The sequence below is a fragment of the Artibeus jamaicensis genome, unplaced genomic scaffold (assembly GCF_021234435.1).
Source record: "Artibeus jamaicensis isolate MK-2021 breed Jamaican fruit bat unplaced genomic scaffold, CSHL_Jam_final contig_332, whole genome shotgun sequence".
NCBI classification, from domain to species: domain Eukaryota; kingdom Metazoa; phylum Chordata; class Mammalia; order Chiroptera; family Phyllostomidae; genus Artibeus; species Artibeus jamaicensis.
The window spans coordinates 29,141,410-29,162,947 of NW_026521788.1; the positions used below are offsets into that span (position 1 = coordinate 29,141,410).

At 47.0% G+C, this 21,538-nt stretch overlaps 1 protein-coding gene across 1 annotated transcript in view; it reads right to left on the reverse strand.

Moving 5' to 3' along the window:
- Positions 1–1,107: 1,107 nt before the first annotated feature.
- Positions 1,108–21,538, reverse strand: part of POLR3A (RNA polymerase III subunit A) — a 51,338-nt gene continuing 30,907 nt past the window's right edge. The window contains exons 18-31 of the mRNA XM_037130541.2: positions 20,697–20,815; positions 18,931–19,068; positions 16,969–17,139; positions 15,725–15,838; positions 11,049–11,135; positions 10,878–10,960; positions 9,913–10,083; positions 8,748–8,841; positions 8,466–8,558; positions 7,272–7,436; positions 6,607–6,771; positions 6,218–6,349; positions 4,531–4,663; positions 1,108–2,516 (exon numbers count right to left, since the gene is read on the reverse strand). Of these exons, the coding sequence (XP_036986436.1) occupies positions 2,368–2,516; positions 4,531–4,663; positions 6,218–6,349; positions 6,607–6,771; positions 7,272–7,436; positions 8,466–8,558; positions 8,748–8,841; positions 9,913–10,083; positions 10,878–10,960; positions 11,049–11,135; positions 15,725–15,838; positions 16,969–17,139; positions 18,931–19,068; positions 20,697–20,815 (1,814 nt within the window). The 3' untranslated portion in view covers positions 1,108–2,367. The remainder of the gene's footprint in view (positions 2,517–4,530; positions 4,664–6,217; positions 6,350–6,606; positions 6,772–7,271; positions 7,437–8,465; positions 8,559–8,747; positions 8,842–9,912; positions 10,084–10,877; positions 10,961–11,048; positions 11,136–15,724; positions 15,839–16,968; positions 17,140–18,930; positions 19,069–20,696; positions 20,816–21,538) is intronic.

Sequence of the window (21,538 nt, forward strand, 5' to 3'; positions counted from 1 at the left end):
TACTACTCAAGAGGCACACGACTGCCATAAATTTCCTCCCGCACTTTGAATTTGTGTCACCCAGAGGAAAGTGGGTGCTGGTGTTGCCTCCTGCTATCCAAGCCCACTCTCCCGGGCCCTAGTGTGTATTCCCAACATCCTGGATCCAATCACGCCTGAGGCTTCCTTCCCGGGCCATTTTCCAGGAGGCAGATCTGCAGCCCTGTGGCGGTGAGGCCCGCAGTGGCAAGCCTGAATAAGTGTGTTAACAGACTTACTCCTTTGCCTTGAACCAGGCCAGCTCAATTCAAAGACACAGGGGTGCTGAACAAGAAGAAAAATGACAATCCCCCCCCCCCACATCACTGACACCCTATGAGAAGTTCATAGGTCAATCTCCTGGGTGTAGGGGGACCATAGCACCAAAATACAAATTATAACAGAATTTTAAACACGAATCTTGGCCACAAATAATTCAGGTTAAGAATTACTAATTCAGAACCACATCAGCATGGGGGAGCAAGCACCCATTTGAACACGAACCCAAGTACCTTAGCAGCATTAATTCAGAACATGGGAAATCAACTAGGAAATGTCCAAAGAATGTAAGTCTATAAACCACTTAAATTCTTCGAGACTGCAACTTTTCCTTTTACCACATCCATCTCTCCAATCATCCAAACCATCTTCCTGCTTAACATTAAATTCCCATCCCTTCAGTTTGGGCTGTTTCTCCCAGTGGCTTTGCACAATGATAAATTGGCTGAGTTGTGTAAGTAAACTTTCTCAAGTGTGTGGAGCCAGAATTGGTGTTAAAGCCTTACTTCTTATTGCACTATTACCTTACTCCCAACTGAGTAGCCTTGGTCTCACAAGGCCCCACTGGACAGGAAGGAGGCAGGACAGTGGGCCGAGGCTCCACGGGACCTTCTCCAGGGCTGCAGCCACCACCATTTCTTCTCTGTGGCCCTGGGCCAACCTGGCACAAAGGCAGTCTCCAGGAGCAAACCTTTTCTGCTCTCTAGAAGACAAGCCATGTACTTTTCTTCCCTATGTTGCAGAAATCCCCCTCAGAAACCTTGAAGAACCCACTAGCAAGGATGCATTCACTGGCAGAAGCCTGAGTAGACTAAATGCTGGTCTCTTTTTCTTTTTAAAGATTTTATTTATTTTTAGAGAGAGGGAGAGAAACATTGATTGGTTGCCTCTTGCTCACGCCCAAGGGGGTTGCTCTGCAACCCAGGCATGTGCCCCAACTCGGAATCAAAGCAGTGATCGTTTAGTTTGTGGGATGACACCCAACCCACTGAGCCACACAGGTCAGGGACAAACAAGGGTTTTTTTTTGCATATGCGGCTGGTTCTCTGCTCACAGCCTGACACGTGCTTTCTGTTGTCAACACAGATTTCCCGTTCGAGGAGCCTGCCGTGCCAAGTGGGCAAGTCCCCAGCTCCGGCTGGTGCCCACCACGTGGGTCTCCATTCCTCTGAGTAACCCTTTCACCCCTTATGGCTGCCACCTGCTGCCACTGCCCCTGGGGCACTTCCTAAGCCACCAGTCGTGCACCTGCCTGTTGCTTCAGGAGGGTGCGCATGCCAGTGCAGGCAGCCTGGACCGGCCTCACTCATCATCTCCACATACACGGACAGTCCCCGCCTCAGCAGGGCCCAAAGGCCACAGAGAACGGGCTTGACTCTGTCATACGGCAGTGACAAGGTAGTGCCGAAACCTGTGGGACGGGAGGTAGACGAGAACAACAGGGTGGCCGGGGCACCTGTGAAAGGCATTTCAGAGCAGCCTGGGCCTCACGACAGCCTCAGATCAATTACAAATCCTGGACTGTTTAACCTGTTTGTTTAACCTGTTTTTCCAGTGACACTTCAACGCTGGCTTTCGTGGTTTCAAAAGTAAAACCAAATAATGAAAACGCCAAATTTTTAAACTGAATAAATAGTAACAATATTTACAAGGGTACACCAGACTGAGATTCCAGCATGACTGAGGAACCGGAAACCCGGGGCTGTGCCCCGGCTCTGGGGCTCCGCGCCCTCGGTCCCGGGTGCTGACGGGCAGATGAGTGAGGTGGGGAGCAGTGAAGTCGCCTGGCGGGGCCTCCCGGTAAGTCAGGGAGGTGGGCAGGTGGGAGGCCTGGAGCTGTTCCTAGATTAGGTTTACACAGATGACAGCGAAAACTCAGCTGTCCTGGCCCAGCGGTGTGGTCAGAGTTGGCGGGGAGCTGCTCCTGGCAGCGCAGGGGGCCCTCTCTGATCGCTGAAAAGGTGTGGAAACCAGGGCCTCCGCCCCGGGGAGCACACGGCCGAGGCAGCTGTTGGTCTGGAGCCCCTTTCTAGACAGGACGAGGTCAGGCATGGTCCCTTCTTCCCTGGACTATGTGACAAGGGGGATGTGGAATTCATTTGTGTCGAAGATCAGGGGCCTCCTGGGAGGGCTTGGGTCTTTGTCAGCCTTGTGGAGCAGCTTGAAGAGCCCGGTCCCAATGTTCATGGGGATTCCCATGATGATGCATTCAGACACCCCTGAAACCAACCAGAAAGAAGATTAGAGAGCTTCTCGACACAACGGTGGGTTGTCCAGACAGAAAGACTGCTGACTGAGGAGCCAGAAACTGGGATTTGAGTCCCAGCCCCACCACGCATCAACGGGTTGAACTGGGGCTGGTCACTTTACTCCTCGTCTGTGACGGGGAGACGGCGGCTGAGAAGCACAGGCTGCACACCGTGCACCTAGATGGCAGGGGAGAGTTCGTGTGCTCGGGGAAGGGCAGTGCCTTCTCACAGCCCGGCTGCTGGCTGGGGACCGACAGCTCAGCAGTTCACTCCATCTTAAGCCAAAGACTCTGTGGCACTAAACAGCGAGCAAGGCTAGTGAAAGATGCTCAGGGAACCTGAGTTTGCCAGCCAGTGTTTCCTATCTCAGCACCTAGAAGAAAAGCAATTAGAATGGTGTGCCCGGTCGGCAATCTCCTTGGAACCAGCAACAGCAAGGGGTTCCCTATGCTCAGGTGCCAGGGTCGGGCCAGGATGCAAGGCACCCCGAGCCCGGGGAGATCAGAGCCCCAACTGGACACACTCCAAAGGCAGCCAAGGCTCCCGACAGAGCGGCAGAAATGAGGAGGTGGTGCAGACTCTCTCCCGAGCTCCCTTTCAGCTTTCTAAGATCCAAGCACTGGGCTCTGCGTCAGGCTTCTGGCTCTAAAATAAGCAAGTGTGCGCCTGCTTCGTTCTGAGCTCCGTGCTGTGGGGAAACCAGACAGGCAAACCAACAAACTAAAACCCAACACACAGTGAGGACTGACACTATGTAACAATGTGTAAAGGACCAGGAGGAGGGGGATGATTTCGAAGTGGGGGTTGGGTGGAGGTACCAGGTACCCAAAGGGGTCGGCAGTGGAGAGGGAGCAGCGGGCAGGGCCACAGTGGGGCAGCAGGGCTGCGGCCCAGGCCCCAGGTCCTGTTGGGAAGGTTGGGGTGCTGGGTCTTAGGGCCCTCGTCAAGCAGACTTGCTCTTACTTTTACCTTGGCTTTGGCCTTCTCCTGCCCCAATTTCTGCTCTCTTTTCTTGCCTTTCACCCTTTATTATCTTAAAGAATTATGTAATTTCTTTTCCCTTTCATCTGCGACTTATACCCCTTTTGAAAGGCATTTGTCTTAAGCATATGCTGACTGGGCCCCATTAAACCATCACCTGTTTGGCAAATCCACACAAGAGTAGGCGGTGAGGCTTGAAATGGCCACTAGGAAGCAGAGATCTGGAGGCAGGGGCAGCAGCCAGGCTTGGACTCCCTGCACGGGCTGACGAGTTTGTGACTCTGAGAAGCTACTGACCCTCCTACACCCCAGCCCTTCCTAAGCTCCCAATCAGGCCTGTAGGATCTTGGCCTGAGAAAGGCTGAAGTACAGTGGGCTGCTGTAAAGGACGCAGGGAAGAGCTGGGTGGGCAGCAGGAACCGCTGTGACAGCTCCCGCTTACACTCCCTCTCTCCCAGGCCCCCATCAGAGAAGCACTGCACAGTTAGGGGACAAGGCCAGTACAGGGCAAGAATCTGCAGTCAGACTTGATGGCAGGTTGGTTTCTTCGTTTTTCTCACTTGTAAAAGGGTTTAATACCTACACTTCCCAGAGGTGCTGAGATATGGGCATTTAAGATGCCCAGCACAGGGGCTCAACAAGCTGGCTGCCCTTCCCAGGCAAACGGACCACAGAGACGCACAGCACTGCCCCTCTCCTGCCGGCCTTGGCATCACGTGGGCCGGGAAAGCTCCTACATGCCCACGGTCGTCTTTTTCTTCTTGGACCAAAAACTGGCTGTACGGACAGAGAGGCTCTTTAAAAGACAGGGGGATGCAGGATGATGCTCTGCTCAAGCTCTGGAAATGAGATTGACTGGTTCCAATTCCATGATCTGTAACTTTATTGCTAAAAAATAAAAGCTCTGCCTACTCAGTTGTTCGCTTCCCGAAACGCCCCTGCCAGGGTTTAAGTTACAGACAACCAATGCCCCTGGCTCTGCTCTTAGAAACACCAAACCTACCACACACGGAGTCCTTCTGCCCAAAGTAGGCAGCGTCAAAGAGGTGGTCAGCCGTCTTCTCAAAGGAGGCCAGCATCAGCACACTCTCCTTCATCTTGGCCAGGCCAAACCTCGTGATGCCCAGGACTTCCCCCTGTGTTAAGGGATGAACGTGTCAGAGTGATACCTATGCCACTTGTGAAAGCTCAAAACCAAACCACATCCACGGCATCCTCTCAACAAAATAAGCGAAAATCAGCCCAATTCAGTAGTTGCTTAAGCCACAACCTCAGGCTAGATAGGACCCTAACAGCTCTCTGCCCCACCCGTGTCTCACTGGGACTATTTGTCACGGACAACATGGATCCTCACACTCACAGGCAGGGGCCACTGGAACAAACAATTATGAACCGAGAACTAGAGTTCAGAACCTAACTTTAGAAAAAAGACAGTATTTCTGAAGATGTTTACTATGGCTTAAAGAGCTCAAAATACAACTCAAACATCTCAAAGCTGGGAGAGAGTTAAGTACATTTAAGTGTTTTCACTCCAAGGACTAGTGGGACATCGTTAAAAACGTATATTTAAAAAGTATGAAGCCCTCGCTGGTTTAGCTCAATAGATTGAGGGTGGACTGCAAATTAAAGGGTTGCAGGTTTGCTTCCCAGTCTGGGCACATGCCTGGGTTGCCAGCCAGGTCCCCAGCAGGGGGCGCGTGAGAGGCAGCCACACACTGATGTTTCTCTCTCTGTTTCTCCTTCCCTTCCCCTCTCTCCCAAAACAAAGCAAAACAGAACAAAACAAAAAACTATGCAACAATATGGAAAATACAATATTAAATTAAAAAGTACTGCCCACTCTTTCCGGAAACCAGAGTAATACAATATATATATGCAAAGCAAGACTGAAAGGGAAGACTTGACCATAACAGCCTCATGTGGGTGGTAGGAATGGGCCACTTCTCCTGCCCAGTTTCTGAACATTCTGCAGCACAGTGCAGGTCGGAATGGGAAGGGCCACCGAACCCTCTTGTCGCACAGCACTGCTAGACAGAAGGCACTTTTCGGGGAAGAAAGAAAATATAACTAACCAACCAACCAACGAGCCTCAGTCACCCCCGAGATCACGGTGAACTTACCCTTTTCCTGAATATGGCTACAGGAGAAGTGTGATGAACGGGTTTAACAGGGAGTAAACACCTCAGTTTGCCAGGAAATCCATGCCCTTTTGTCAGTGGCTAGCTTTGCTTTAGGACACAATTACTTTTTTTCTTTCTTTAAAAAATATTTTCTTTCTTTCTTTTTTTATTTTTAGAGAGAGGGGAAGGGAAGGAAAGAGAGAGAGAGAGAAACATCAATGTGTGGTTGCCTCTCACATGGCCCCCAATTGGGGACCGGGCCCACAACCCAGGCGTGTGCCCTGACTGGGAACTGAACCACGACCCTTTGCTTCACAGCCTGGGTTCAATCCCCTGAGCTATATCAGCCAGGAGAGGGCACAATTTTTAATAAGAACAAAAAACCATGCTCCACTGCATACTATTCCAGTGTTTGTACTGGAATTTTACTGGAGCAACCAGCTGAGCACCGTGCTTTGGTTTTTGGGAGATGGAGCCACCTCATTTTTGCTCAGTGGACATCATAGCCATGTACTCTCCATGTCTTAGCCCGACAGCTTCCTTCTCCCAAGACCGGTCACTCCCACCAACCTTGTAGGTCATCAGGTCGGAGAGCAGCATCACATGCCTCCTGTCAATGCTCATGCCGTGGTTGACCATCGTGTACTGGATCTCATTGATGATAGTGGTCCGAGCAGCTTCAATGCCCAGAGTCTTCTCCACCTAGGGAGAGCCAGGATGAGTGGAAGCGGCCCTTCCAGGGCGCTGTCCAACTTCTAAGTCCTCCTCTGCCCTGCAGGTTCACGGCAAGCCCCAGGCCCTTTCCCAGAAACAGATGTTTTGCTGTAGACCCAGAGCAAACAGCAAGGTCTGTTTGTGCCAGGGTCTAAAGAGGAATGTGCCAGGAGCCGGCTGAGGGCCTGGAAAGGGCACCAAGGGAGACAGGACGACTGCAAGGGGACCCTGGGTTTGAGCAGTACCTCATACGTGTTATTGGAGGTGGTCTGGGTGCCCTTCACACCGTGGGTGGCCATGACTGCCCGCAGGTTATCGCCCTCCACCAGGAGCTTGTACTTCTCCCTTCCGCTCTGCTCGTCGATGTGGATGACAGCTCTGGACACCTCTGGGATGCCCTGCACCACCACCTGGACTCAGAGACATAGAAGGTTTGGGACCCTGCAGTGCCCACGGCCCCCATCAAGCCGGCAGCCTCAGAAACCGCAGCAGCAGTGAGAACGGGGAACGCCAAGCCCTGGGTTTGTCACTCGGATCGTCCCTGTTTCTCAGTGGTAGTGTCAGTAGCAAACCAAACCTAACAGTGCCTGTCCACTGTTCCAGGGATTAGGGATCCCTGCAGAAATTCAGGGGTCCATGTCCTTTTGGACCATCAGTTTTATGAGAAAACAGAAAGAAATCTAATAGACACAGTCGGTGTGACAGTGCTAAGAAGGAAAGAAAATGGGCTGATTCATTAGGAGTATGGCAAAGCAGCGAGGAAGAAATGGGGTGCCATCCTCAGTCTTGGTGGCAGCACAGTCCTTCACTGGCGCCTTAATATTCCCGTTAGTGGTTACTGTGGTCTCCCCCTTTAGGAATCTCCTGGCACTCGGCTGGGTAGGGCCCTGAAGGGTGACGGTCGTCTCACCTTGGGGAGATCCTCTTTCAGGAACTGCAGCACATAGTACATGGAGCTCTTGCTGTTTTCTCGGGGGGTGACACACACCACAGCCTCGCCATGAACGGCCACATCGCCCGGCTTCACACGGAGCTTGGACATACAGATGGAATACCGCACCGTCTCAGCGTTCACCTGCAAGGTGGCAGGCATGGGCCAGACGCCCAGGACATTACTGACGGCAGTCTGGAACCTTTGTCTCCAGGTTTTGTCAGTCTATTTTTTATCACTGTGCCTCTGAAAAGCCTTTTTTAGGTATTTTCCTAATCTCTCTCCCACCATGAAATTTTTATAGCAGAGATATATTGTGTATCTGTGTGCTGTATGCTTATTCATAGAAAGAGTATGAAGTTTTTTTATAGCCCTCCAACCTCCACCCCACTGAAAATGCACACCCAGGTCACGGCAGCATGCATGGGCTCCAGGGGAGTTGAGGGGAGGCTGGAGGCTGGTGGCCAGGACAGTCTAAAAGCATCCGTGAAGCCTCCCCTTTACTGTCTTCACCACAACTGCTACATACCTACCCTTCTGATAAAAAGGCCACAAGTGGCCAGAGCCAGGCTACAGAAATCCCCAACCTGGACAACTGGCCACTCAATTTAGGTCATCTTTCACATGGACAACACATGAACTTGGTACTTGAGAGAATGGGATACAGAATGTGTGAAGACTAGTATAGATTTTAATTACATGAAAGAAAGAGGAAAGTGCCAGGGAGTTACTCAGTTTGTACCCTGAGAAGGGCTGATAATCTTGCAACTGTTAAGCAAGGTTATAATCCACCCATCCAAAAACATGCACCAAGCTAGCCAGGCACTGTGCTGGTGCTGGGAGCCATAGATGTGTAAGACACAGACAGCCCAACGGTCCTTCCAAACACTGGGAATATAGACAAGGAGACCAATTATTGCAACACTTTGTCACAGTGAATGGGTACTGTGGCCAGCACAAAATTTCAACTAATTCCCTATATGTCTTTAGAAGGCAATGCCTGTCAGAGTCTGGATTAGAAAGAACACAAAGACACAACAGACTCACACAGATCGACCAAAGGAAAGCCTCTGTAATGCTGTCTCTTGCTTTGTCCCTGCCCTTAGCTCATCAGTGCCTCACTCCGCACTAAGACAGGATGGCTTCCTCTACACATTTAATTACGTGACTCACTTCCAGTCTCAGAAGTCTAATCCGTTCCAGGGAGAGCTTGACGAGAATGAAGCAATCATCAGGAAGAAACACTTCTTCAATGTACTCTGAAATCTGTGGTGTCAGAAGATCAGAATGGTAATCAGTCACCTTCCCCTTTCCCAAGAGTGTTCACTGCTTGCTCTTTTCTTAAAGATAGAGAACAGTGTGAACATACTAACCAGTACGGCCACTGAAACTGGTCTGATACTTCCTTGCAACACTGATCCAATTTTCCTGTTATTAAGAGAGATTTTTCCTCACCTCTCCCAGGAGGGTTTTCTCAATTCTCCCTTTCACCAGGCGAGCGTAATCCGCATCGTCATCCTTGTCCAGCTGTGCCGTGATGATCGGCGTGCTGTGAGCAGTAAAGGAGAAACAGTTACAGCACAAGGGGCGAGCCTGCCTGGAGGCCACTGCTCTGTGAAATCTGACTGCTACTGAGAAGTGTGATGTTCAAAGTGACTGAAGTTTACTGAGCATTCACTGTGTGTCAAGCATGCTTCTTCATACATTCTTATTTAGATTTACTATTTTTGGAGCTCATGAGGCAAACCATTCCACCAGTGAATGAAATGACTTTCAGAAAATTCTTCCTGACCAGGTGAACCTACCTCTTCCTCTTTGGTCCTAGTAAGTAATTAATTTAGTTCTGTTCCCTGAATACACTGGCCCTTTGTGTATTATAACCTCCTCCAGCCCTTTCTCCCACCCCCACTACCTGCTCTCCAGGACACCTCCAGCTCCTCCAACCACTACTTAATCAGCTTCCATCCTCACTGTCCTGGGTGGTGTCCCCTGAACACACACTCCTGGAAGAGCTCTGACCAACCCAGAGGAGGCAGGCAGAGTTCCTGCCTCCTGGACATCTACAGCTGCTGTTCTGGAGCCAAGTGTAGTTCTTTCATTTAATGCTGTCTGTCATTTTTTTAGATTCCGGTCACAGGTGAATCATCATTTCGTCCTCAAATGCACGACAATATATCTCTATCTTTTCTGGTCTCAGATCACCTACAAATCCTATCATGAAATCACAGGAGTCACAGAACATTGCTACAGCTGCGTGGTAGACACAGCAGTCAGGCCTGGTTCGGCTGGGCATACGACATCAAAAGTCTGAAATCTATCATGACACACTGCTATCATTTTTCCAGTAGTACTTGTTTTTTTCCCTTGTTTGTTTGTTTTATGTTTCTCTCATGTGACCTGTAGCCATTAAGAATCACTTTTTCAATTTTGACTGTAACTGGTTTCAACCTATATTTTTCTTGAGTGTGTTTTTTAAAAAAACTAAAATATGGTTAACACAAGCATGACACTGAAGTTTGAGATACTGCTCATTTAAATAGCACCTAGGACACAAGGATCACTGTTTCTCAAAAAACATGACAGGCAGTCTGGGAACAGAAGGGAAGTGGAGGCGGGGCACCTGATGGCCTTAGAAGCATTGATGATCTCTTTGATCCGGGGCACACCCAGGGTGATATTCATGGAGGCCACGCCTGCAAAGTGGAAAGTCTTCAAGGTCATCTGGGTGCCTGGTTCACCAATGCTCTGGGCACAGAGCGCGCCTACTGCAGAACCTGGTTCCATCTGTGCCCTGGAAGAAAAAGATATGAATGAAAAGTCCAGCAGAACTTCTGGGGAGAGGCTTCTGGTTATGTCTTTTCAATAGAAGAAATGCAGGTGCCCTTAGGGTCAGGAAGGAATTAGCAATGAGCCAGGCTATGCTCGTGATAGAAGGAGAAGTGGGCACAGATCACTAACAGGTGCAGACAGGGAGATACGATGCTCAGAGGGGTCTGAGAATGAAAGTGAATACTGTGTGGCTACTTGCGGTCAACATGCAATGCCTGGGCCCAAATGTCCATTGCCCGATGAACAAACATATAAGAGCCTGTGAATGTGGCTCAGTGGATTGAGTGCCAGACTACAAACTAAAGGGTCACCAGATCAATTCCCAGTCAGGGCACATGCCTGTGTTGGGGGCCAGGACCCTAGTTGGGGGTTCTCAAGAGGTAACCACACACTGATGTTTCTCTCCTTTTTCTCCTTCCCTTCCACTCTCTAAAAATAAATAAACAAAGTCTTAAAAAATAAAAAGAGCCCATTAAAAAATGGCACTGAAGGTGGAAACAGCAGGTAGTCCCTGCCAAATATATTGGTAGTTTCTCTTTGGGGAGAAAACACTTGGAAATTTCTTTGTGTTATTTCCACATCTTGGGGCATCCAGTCTACCTATCTACCCACTGGAATCCCTAGGTAAGAGGTGAGAGAACCTGCTCAAATTCTGGTAGTCGATAAGGGTGCTGGTGCAGAATTTTATTTCCCTGGGGAAACAGGAAGGATATGAGAGAGCCATGTGACTGCCTGGCAGACAATTCGCATCCATACCTCATGTACTTGTCCCTACAGGTCTCTAGAAACTTTTCTATTTGGGTTGGGGTGATCCGGTCCAACTGGTATAGCACGCGGGGCTAGGAGAACAGAACCAAGTGCAAAGTTAGGACTGGCAGCACCCGAAAACACCTTAGGGTCTGTCCCACATCAGGGAAGGCCGGTTACCTCTGTTGTGCCGTTATCGTTGATGCCATATTTGTCTCTGGTTTTCTTGATCTTCTCAGAAACCCCCTTAATGAATTTTTTTATTTCCTGAAAGATCACACAGCAAACATAAGCAGTATATTCCTCAGTAATTCAGATGGCATGATGTGTTTTATAAGCTTCAGTAAAATGATGAGCCCATCATATTTTAGTGACAGCTAAATACATACTACAAGGGATACACTATGGATCAAGTTCCTATTACAAAATGTTTTTCTAAAGAACACACAAAATCATCCACAGCCCAGACATATCACTCATTGGTTTAGGTGTTTCTAAGGCCTTTTTATTCCAGCGAGGCTTCGGCAACGGCACGCTCCAGCTACTCCCCTGGCTCTGCTGCAGCGCCTGTGCACAGCTCCAGGATCATCCTTGTACCTGCCGCTTTCTCTTCTGCTCCCCGGCACACGGCACTGCTCCCCTTCACACAGTTCACACAGGGAGAAGTGTACCACTTACACTTTTCGTCTCTAGATTAATTTTTTAATTTCTTCTGAAGTTGTTATGATCAATTTAAATACTTACACGCTAAAGCACAGCTTTGCAGACATTGTGTGCATTTCCAACACGTTCTGAGCGTGCCTTCATTGCAAAGGAAAAGCTCCCAAATCCAGCCCCTCCTTCTCTCCGACTCTCACCTCATCACTCCCTCAGTCTCGCTCCCCTCCCACGCGCCATTAGAACTTCGGAAGGACCCCTGGAAACCACTCTCAAAGCCAGAAGTGAAATATTAGTTTATTTGCTATTCTTGCTATATTTAAGAACAGTGCTCTAAAAGAAAAAAAATGGTAAGAAACAAAAAGAAAAAAAAGAACAGCAAAAAAGAAAGAAAGAACAGTAATCTAAGCCCCAGGACGGTGACGAAGAGGAGCAAGGAAGGTGAGAAGTACATCCAAGGATGGGGAGGTACACAGGGCATGGCTGGAGACCATGGACCTGACTCAAGGTTTTCTGGCAACTGCTCAAACAGAAAAAAAGCCATCTGTTTACAAATGACAGTGTGTCTGTGAAACACAGCCAGCCTCATGGGCACTCCTGGAACCAGAATCAGCCAGCACCTCCTCTCAGGGAGTGCTTACAGAAGGGAGTATGGTGTGGTTTAATGAGCTACCCCATCAAAGTCCTGCTCCTGGGGCGGAAGTGGGCTCACACATTAGGCACAATAGGACTTTTAATTTTAATTACTGATTTGAGAGAGAAGAGAAACATCGATTTGATGTGACACTCATTCATGCATTTATTGGTTGCTTCTTACACGTGCCCTGACTGGGGATCGAATCTGCAACCTTGGTGCATTGCATGATGCTCCCACCGACTGATTCATTACCCGGCCAGGGAAGGAATGACTCTCAGAGTACTTCTCAGGTGAGCTGATGGCACATACCACACAGGAGCCGCAGTCCTTTTTGAGGCTGTGGAAGAGTAGACAGACTGCACTTCCCCTCAGCAGCTCTCTGGGAAACAGAATTTGCCTCAAGGGCTCTGGATAAATCATGGTGAGAGTGAGCATGAACTGATGCTTATTTTCCCTTGAAAGCAGGTAAGGAGAGATGGGTATATAACAGAAAACAGTATTTGAGGCTTTATCTGAGCCAGGCTTTTCCCAATGTTGGTAAGCTGGCTGGGAGGGGACAGGTGGCAGAGAGGTTGCACTTTGCTACTGTCTTGCTCCCTTGATTAAAAGCTTAGCAGAGTTCTCAGTGGTGTAGCTCAGTGGATTGAGTGCTGTGCCAGTTCCATTCCTGGTTGGGGAATATGCCTGGACCTTGGTGGGGGTGCGGGAGAGGCAACTACTCACTGATGTTTCTCTCTCTCTCTTTCTCCCTCCCTTCCCCTCTTCTCTCTCTATAAAAATAAAGTAAATAAAAATCTTGAAAAAAAAAAAAGAGCTCGGCAGAAGAAACTGAAGTGGAAGTCCGCTTTCAAAAAATAAACTCCGTAGGGTACCTATAGAGAGCTTGACATTAAGTAACCCAGTTCTATCGTAACACTGTAAAAATAAATCTCTTTAGACTCCCGCTGACTGTCTGGCAATTCCTACTACTACCTTTTCTGAAAGTAAACTAGTCCATGGCTCATGGGCCCTTCTCAGGCAGCGACAGCACAGCTCAGCGAGCCCTCCCTCTGAGGGGCCATGGCCTTAGTCCCAGCACTCAGGGCAGAGACCGCTGAGGGGCTGAAGACAGTCATATGCTTGACCAAGGCGAGAGGCTTCTCGATGAGGTCAGGTGCCTTCTCCAAAGTCTGCTCTTGGGACAGGGGTTTTCGCCATGTTGCCTTTGCCCACTGGGAATTCTGGTCCGTATCCTGCAAGCCCAGGTGGCCAAGGGGCTACCTGTGGAGTCCAGCACACCTTGGTTACCCCTTGTTCACGAACACGGCCTTTTCACGCCACACTGCCTTATTCTCATTGAGAAAGTGTGGAGATCCACTCAGCCATTGTTGTACATACAAAGGACTTTAATTAGTTTGCAAGAACTTGAAAATTCTCAAGGGACTCTTTTCAAAGAGAAACTCTCTAGGCTTACTTACTAATTACAAGTCTGAGACTGCATTTTCAGATATAGTCCATTACTGAAAACCAGAGAAGGAAATTAGAGCTGGAGAGGGCGGTGGAGCAATCTCTTCTGGAGTGACTCTGCCTAACAGTGGGAATATCCAAAGGCAGGAATACCCTCTGCTGCTTCATTTTTTCTGTATGTTACTCATTGTAAAGAGACTCTTTCATATTGCTCACTTCCTCCCCCAGCCTGCTTGTCTAGGTGTGGGTCGTATCCTTCTGGGCAAGCTTCTGAAAGCCCTCTTGGCTCAGATGCTGCCATTTGATCGCTAGGTGTCGAAGGCTGCCCCACCTGTTGGTGCAGGGAAACCGGAATGGGAGCCTATGGCCGAGCAGACCCAGGGGATTTTCATCTGTGAGGAGCTTTGCACACATAGGAGTAGAGAGGACACACCTAAAACCATCCCCCAGCTCAGGCGCTAGACATGCGATCTTTCAGCTGCCACCCACAGGGATCTGCTTCCAGTGGCTTTGCTGAAAGAAATGACTTTCTTTACACAAAAGTTAGATATTATAGAGGTTAAAAAACAAAAAAGCTTACTTTGCAGAAATGGAAACTGAAATAAACTACTAAAAATTCAGCTGCATCAACCCATGCATACTACAGAGAACTAACAACATAGCAAATGGCAGGCAATTAATCACACGATTAACCAGCAGTTAAATCCCCACAGTCACTCCACAGCAGTCTGTGAGCACAGGCATAACCTCTGGCAGGGCCAGGGGTCAGCACCTCAGGAGCTGCCTCTGCTCTGGCACAAAGTGGAGCCAGAGAACATTTCAAAGGCTCAGTCACATCAGTCTGGCTAGTGGATTTTGAAACCTCTTGGCAAAATGGAATTCATCAGATTGTGAGCTTGTTGAAGGGCAAGGGCATGTTTAGTTATCTTTGGGTCCCAAGGATCTGCACAGTGTGCGAGATAGTGACGGCTGAACGAGTGCTCACTGACTAAATAAACAGTGCAGGTCAGAAGCCACCCGTTAAACCCTATCAAAGGCAAGAAAGGCACCAGTCCAAAGTGATGCACAGGCCAAAGTGATGCTGGCCAAAGTATTTGCCAGCACCGGGACAGAAGTCTGTTTTCTCTGGTGTGCCGGCGAACAGCGGGGGCGCTGCTAGAGCTCACTGCTCACGCTCAGTGGTCAGCATGCTAAGTGCGTTACCTCATTATACTTCTCATAGCCTGTCTCAGTTAGGGTCTTCAGGGGTACACAGAGAAATAAATAGGTAAATATAATTATGCAGAAAACAAAGTCACAATTCTAATTTCTTAAAAAAAAAAAAAACTATTGAAAAAAAATCAAACAAAGGTGCGTAGCCAAAGCACACTCTGGATTTTAAACACATTAAAATCTATAAGATTCTCTTTTTCACTTTTCACACCTCAACATATGAAAGGAAGTGAAGAGTTTCCTTAACCAAAAGCATTCTTAAACTTTCAATTTGTGGTTTTTATTTTTGATATACTGAAAGGGATTGATTCCAGCTGATTTTTTTGCTGCATCTGAATCACCAATCGGTACACAAAGGAAGCCACACTGATTTCTCTATCCTTTTGCTTTTGGTGATAGATAACCACAACTGTAAATAGGAAGGAGCTGCTTGAGCAGATCAGAGGCATTAAAAAACAAAAACAAAGAAAACCTTAAGGGGACATCAAGGTAACAAGTCCCCAGAAGGAGAAAGAACAATTTAAAATAAAAGATACTAAAACGATAGCACTAATACGAATTATTGGGATTCAGAATGATGTAGAGAAGAAAAGTTGGTCCCCAGGATAAGAAAGTGACTGTAGGGTGTTGATAAGATGGGTAGGGTTAAACAACAACTAGTTCTTGAGCTAAATAAAGCCTTTTTCTTCTAATACAAAAACACTTGTGTAAGAGCCATAAACTAAGAAAGACGTAAGATAAATTCTTCATGTTGGCTGGTTGGATTTTGTGGAGGCCGTTCTTGAATTTTCTGACAAAGAAACTCTCTTATATAACCCCCCTCAGCTGAAAAATTCACCTGCTGGCACTCGGCAAACAGTTTTGTGACAGCCAAGTCGGGGATGATCAGCATTGGGAAGCTTACCTGCAGGAAGCTGTCCTGGCAGCAGAGGAACTCGCTCTTCTTCATGATTGACTCAGTGGTCAGGATCAGTTCATTTTTACTGAGAGCAGGCTCGCTCTGGCACGGGAAGACCGCCTCAAGTATTAAAAGGAAACAGTGTGACGCGTGAGGGCAATGGAGAAGGGACTGATATTAAATGCAAGAATTTACAAGAGACAGAACAACCTTACTCAGAGAGATCTTTTAGCAACCTGTGATGTTTTTTCCCCATTCAAAACAAGTTTCAGACTCTACCTTTATTGTCCCATTCACCCCAACCCAAATTTGCATTAAAAATACAAACTGTTGCCCTGGCTGGTGTGGCTCAGGGGACTGAGTGCCAGCCTGTGAAACAAAGGGTCTCCAGTTTGACTCCCAGTCAGGGCACATGCCTGGGTTGTGGGCCGGTCCCTGCGTTAGGGTGCGCCAGAGGCAACCAACTGATCTCTCACACATTGACACTTCTCTCCCTCTCCTCCCCCGCTCTCTAAAAGTAAATACATAAATAAAACTTAAAAAAATACAAATTTACACATTGTTAGGGGGAAGAGGGTATTGGTGACTTAATTGTAATGGGAAAAAAGTACAATAAAGATTAAATTAAAAAATACAAATTGTTGTTTAAAAAAAAAAACACCAAATATTTTAAGAGTGAAAATATTTCTCCACTCTTAAGCTATGGAATTCCCCAGAGTTTAAATGGCTACACACCACCCTAATGCACAGGAGACCATCAGATATTTGAGCGCTCCTCCATGGATGGCTTGTCTCTACCATAAACACTGGGAAAACACTCTTAGCACTTAGACAATTTCTGTAGGGCAGATTCCTGTAAGTGGAACTAGGGAGTCAAAATGCCCCACATTCAAACTCAGATCAGTATCGTCAAACTACCTTCCGAAACGGTTGTTTTCCATTACACCCTCAGTTAAAATATGTGCAATGTGCCTGCTTCTCAACACCCACGACTTCATAACACTGGCCACGACTGCACAGAAACCAACGGTCTCTCCTCCTGTTGGCATCTGGGCACTAAATTCTGAAACTGAGAAAATATCTTTCCTTTATGTTTGGGAAAATTATGCAGAGTAACACAAAAAGAAAAATACTAAGCCAGTAGTTGGACATGACTGAACATTAACTGGGTGTGATTTTTCCACTGGGTACCTCCATTCTAAAGAAATGTCCTCAAAAACACTCTAACCCGATATAATACTCAATCTTACTTTGATGTTGTCCAGAACCCTTTTAAACTCCAAGGGTTCATCTTTTCCTTCCATAGCTGCAGGATCTAAGCCATCTCCTCCGTAAATGAACTGTATAATATCACCCGTAGAGCTTCGGACTGTCAAATCATACTGTGAACAAAGATCTTCAAGGGACTTCACAAGCCTTCTCTGAAGGGAAAGAAATGGGAAAAAAGCTCACCTGCTTTGGGAAGATCAGTCACATGTGCAGAGGATGAGATCTGCAACTCTAAGTTTCAAGGTTAGCAGCCCATTAATCAGATAAGCACATTTTATAAGGAATTCCTTAAAGATTCCCCTGACCCCAAGAACAAGACCAAGAGTGCCTCACTAGCTGGTCCAGTGGGATTTAGAATATGCCTCAAGCCCCAGCACTTCAGTGTGTTTTAGAACACATGCAATCGGACCCCATCAGCCCCAGATGGCATATGCAAACACTGTTTTCCTAGCCTGCTTTGCCTTCCCTCTCTTTTCCCCACGGTATAAATTAATGCGATGGCTTTGTATTTCTAAACACAACTTAATCTAGGACCCCTGTGGACTTCCATATGAATTACAGAGGATCAGGTGCAGACCCTCTTCTGGGACAGACGGCAAAGAAGAGAGAACAGGGAAGGCATTGTGCTTGAACCAGCAGGCAGCAGCCATTTCTCAAATCTGCTTAGGAAAAACCTCCCACCAGCAGAACACCCTCCAGCCAGCAATGTGACAGTGGCCCAGTGAATTAAAGAGAAAGAAAGCTTCTTCCAGGCAACTTCAAAACAAAAATCCCTCATGCCAAAACTAATTTGTTCTAGGTTAACACACTGCTCTGGGAAAGTCATACTCTACTCTAAAAGATAAAGACAAAAGAATAAAGTCAAAAGACATTCTGGCAACAGTGGTAAAGGCATTTCAGTCCATTGGGTTTTTGACAAAAGCAGCACACTCCAAAACTGAAGGGGAATTTCTCATCAGGAGATGATTAAAAGAGAAGTATCAGTAGGGACACAGGAGGTACAAAAGTGGTTACAGAAAGAGGTGTCTATTGCCCTGAGTTCATGGTTCACCCTCATCAACCTTGTTTGTTCTGGTCGATTACATCTCTTGATTATCAATCCTGATTTCCCAGCTTGCAAAGGGCCATGTTTCTCAAACTGGGATCCACAGGGGGGTGAGAGGAGACAAAAAGCTACAGCAAGTTCATGGCCCAGCAACTAGAAGTGTTAACTTTACCCAGTGTTGTAAGTAGGGAAAAACATTAACACCCCTCTCCCCCCACCATATTATGGAGTATACAGAGCAGAACTAAAAATTAGACTGAAAAGAAGTCCTCTGCTTGTGGTCTTACGAAAGAACAAAGTAGGAACGTGTTTCCACTCCTCTGTCATTAGGGTACCTTTGTGGCAGCCTGAGCAGCACAGTCACAGGAAACCCTCTAGTTTAACCTTATCTGCCTGAGCCTATTATCCCAGCACTGTACACACAGTGGAGAGCCTTCCCTCATGCGCACAGGCAACAAAATAGGTTCTTGGAGTCAATCAGAATGACACTAATAATGAGTTACACAAATAGGTCAAAGTGAGAAGCAGAGTCCCCTCAATGAACAAGAGGTATGTGTTGTTAGCGCTCATTATCGTGCATTAGGAAATGAAGGCTCCGTGAGGTTCAGTGGTGTGTCCCAGGATGCACCTCCAGTCCCCGCCCTCCTCCCCTCACGGAGCCCTGGTCTGTGTGGTTCTGGCCTGGTCTTGATCATTCAAAGAACATAAGATCTGGAACATTAACACTACCTTTTTTGCTGTTTATTTCTAGGGCACCTATGTTTCTTAATTTTTCCTTTTAAATATCAAGACAGGATAATTTTAGCTCATGCACAAAATATGTAAACACTCGGCAGTCAAAATCGACAGACAGACCTGTCCTACTCTGTTGCTAATGGTCTACATTCCTTCAAATTACCTGCATGTATCCTGTTTCAGCTGTCTTTACGGCTGTGTCAACTAGACCTTCCCGGCCAGCCATTGTGTGGAAGAAAAACTCGGTTGGTGTCAAACCAGAATAAAAGCTATTAGCCACAAAGCCTTTGGCAGCTGGAAGCTAAAGAAAGGTAGAAAAAAAAATTAAACAATAACAACAAAAAGTTCAAGACCCACCATTCCAAAACCCATTCAAATCAGAAAATGCCACACCTTCAATTTGCCAGCTATAAACACCTGGCCAATGCACTTTCACAAAGTGACAGGCTTTACTTACCCTCTCCCAAAAGGACAAATAATTTGGCACAACCTAACCTTACCAAAGACAAGGAGGGTGAGGGCCAGCCAGAGTTGGTGCTGGTGCAGGCGGCAGGCAAGTGGCTTGGGAGAGGGAAACCAAAGCCCTGACTGCTACTGACAGAGCGGGCAGGCAGTCAAGACCTCCAGAGGGCGCTGCCTGACCACGGCAGCAGCCCGTTCCCAGGGAAACAATGACACCCGTACAGACCACCTTCCCGTGGGCCAGGCCTGCCCACCTCCCAAACACAACCTCGTGTTGCTAATGTTTATGGAGGTTCATCGTGGGGTGCTGAAAGTGCCCTAAAATTAGACTATGGTGGTGATCACACAACTATGAGAATATACAAGTCACTGAATGGGTACCCTTTGAATGGGTGACTACGACATATGAAGTGTATTTTAATAACACCATAAAAATACATACATATATAAAACACTGTCGAAAATGCCCAAACAGCCTTTGATTGGATAGGTCTTTGTCCCTTAGAGGACAATCTAGATCACCAGACCAATTTCCTGCTTCCTTATTTTGTTTAAGGGGCAGCTGCTGTACTCACAGACATTTCTAGGCAAGCACAGACTTCCTGGAGTCCAATCTATAATCTAGAACTGGTCCAGGGATGAGGCAGTCTGGGTGCCCCTGGCCTCTCCTCTGAGTCAGGCTGCCTTACACCTGTGAGCCTGACAAGCACGGGCAGGCGCCATTCCAGTGATCACTTATCTGCTTGACCTCTAGTGAATTCTGATCTTGGGCAGAGGATCTGAGCTGCTCCTGGGGCTATCTGATGCAGACTATCCATCTATCTAGGAGAGGATGGACATTTGTGCCTTAATAGGAACAACAGCTGACTCCAAAGCCAGAATTTACTGAGTGACCAAATGTACTTTAAGTTCCTTAACTACGTATTTAATTACTTGTCTGTCCCTGAATCCCAGAACAACCCAAACCACAAAGGTTAATAGAATTGGAAGTCATTTTCAAGCTGAGTTTGAAAATTCCAGAGAAAACCTGAAATTTTCTGGTTGGTTGAGTGTGGTTTTACACGATTACTATTTTAAAATCCTTTTACTTTTATATAAGTGCTCCCAAAACAAGCATACTGACTGAACATATATATATATATATATATATATATATATATATATATATATATATATATATAGTAAGTAGTGGTTTGATTACTCAAGTTGGATGGGAAACTGAAATCTTCCTCATCAGAGAGAAAATACACAAGGGGGCACTGTCCAAGTTTTATAGCTCTGAGTTTAACAAGGCTCCTTGTCCACGACTCAGTTTGGACTGAAAAGGGAATAACGACTCTAAGCAGCGCCCACCCTTATACAACACCTCCTGGAGTCGCTTGGTTGGCAGCCACAGAGCTTCAGTTACTTTCTTCTACACTGCTGATGGTTGTCCTCCAAAGTTCTGCCTGACCCACTACCACCTACCTTTGAGTGTTTTTCAAAGTGAGGCAAGGACCTGTTTTCAAAGCCATCTGGCACTCGGGAGCCACTGATGGCTTGCTGTCCCACACATGCAATCATCTGCGATATGTTAATGAAGGAACCTGGGGAAGAAAGTCAGGAATGTAACATTCGTTTACTAACATAACATGAATTGAAGTGCAAGCAGATCTGTGAGATAAAACAAAACCATAACACAGCACAGCCCCTTCTCCTTGATAAGTTCATAATCTACATTATCAGAAATGCTGGAAAGGAAGAGCAAGCCAGCACTTAAGGGCTGGAGAAAAGACTTCCGGGTGCATCTTCGAGAAGCAACCAAGCTTGACTTTTGGAAAACATTATGAATGAGACACAAAAAGGGTTGGGGGAGAGGGTGGTTTCCAAAGTGTGTGCAAGTGTAGGAAGCAAAGACACAAGAATGGGAATGTGTGGGGTAAGTACCAGGAGCAAAAGTAGATTAGGGTGAGAGGCAGCAAAGGTCAGAGGCTGGACTTCATCTATAAAGTATGCACAGACATAAGAGAAGCATGAGGTTTTGGATTTGAGCACAGTCTCGAAACCTAATGCTTTAAGGTAAATATGAAATTAAAGCATTTTGCCCCATCGCTAAATACTGTATATTATTTTAAAACTCCCTAGCTTTCCAAAAAAGCTGTTTTATATATGTAGTGGTGTGGTAGAAACAATAAATGTGTTATTATAAATTTTAAAAAGTTGATTTAAAGTTGCTCAAAATATCTTAAAACTCAGAAACCCACACACATTACCAACAAGCTCCTCTAGAAGAGTTAAACTTCCCAAAATGCACATAATTCTTTTTGTAT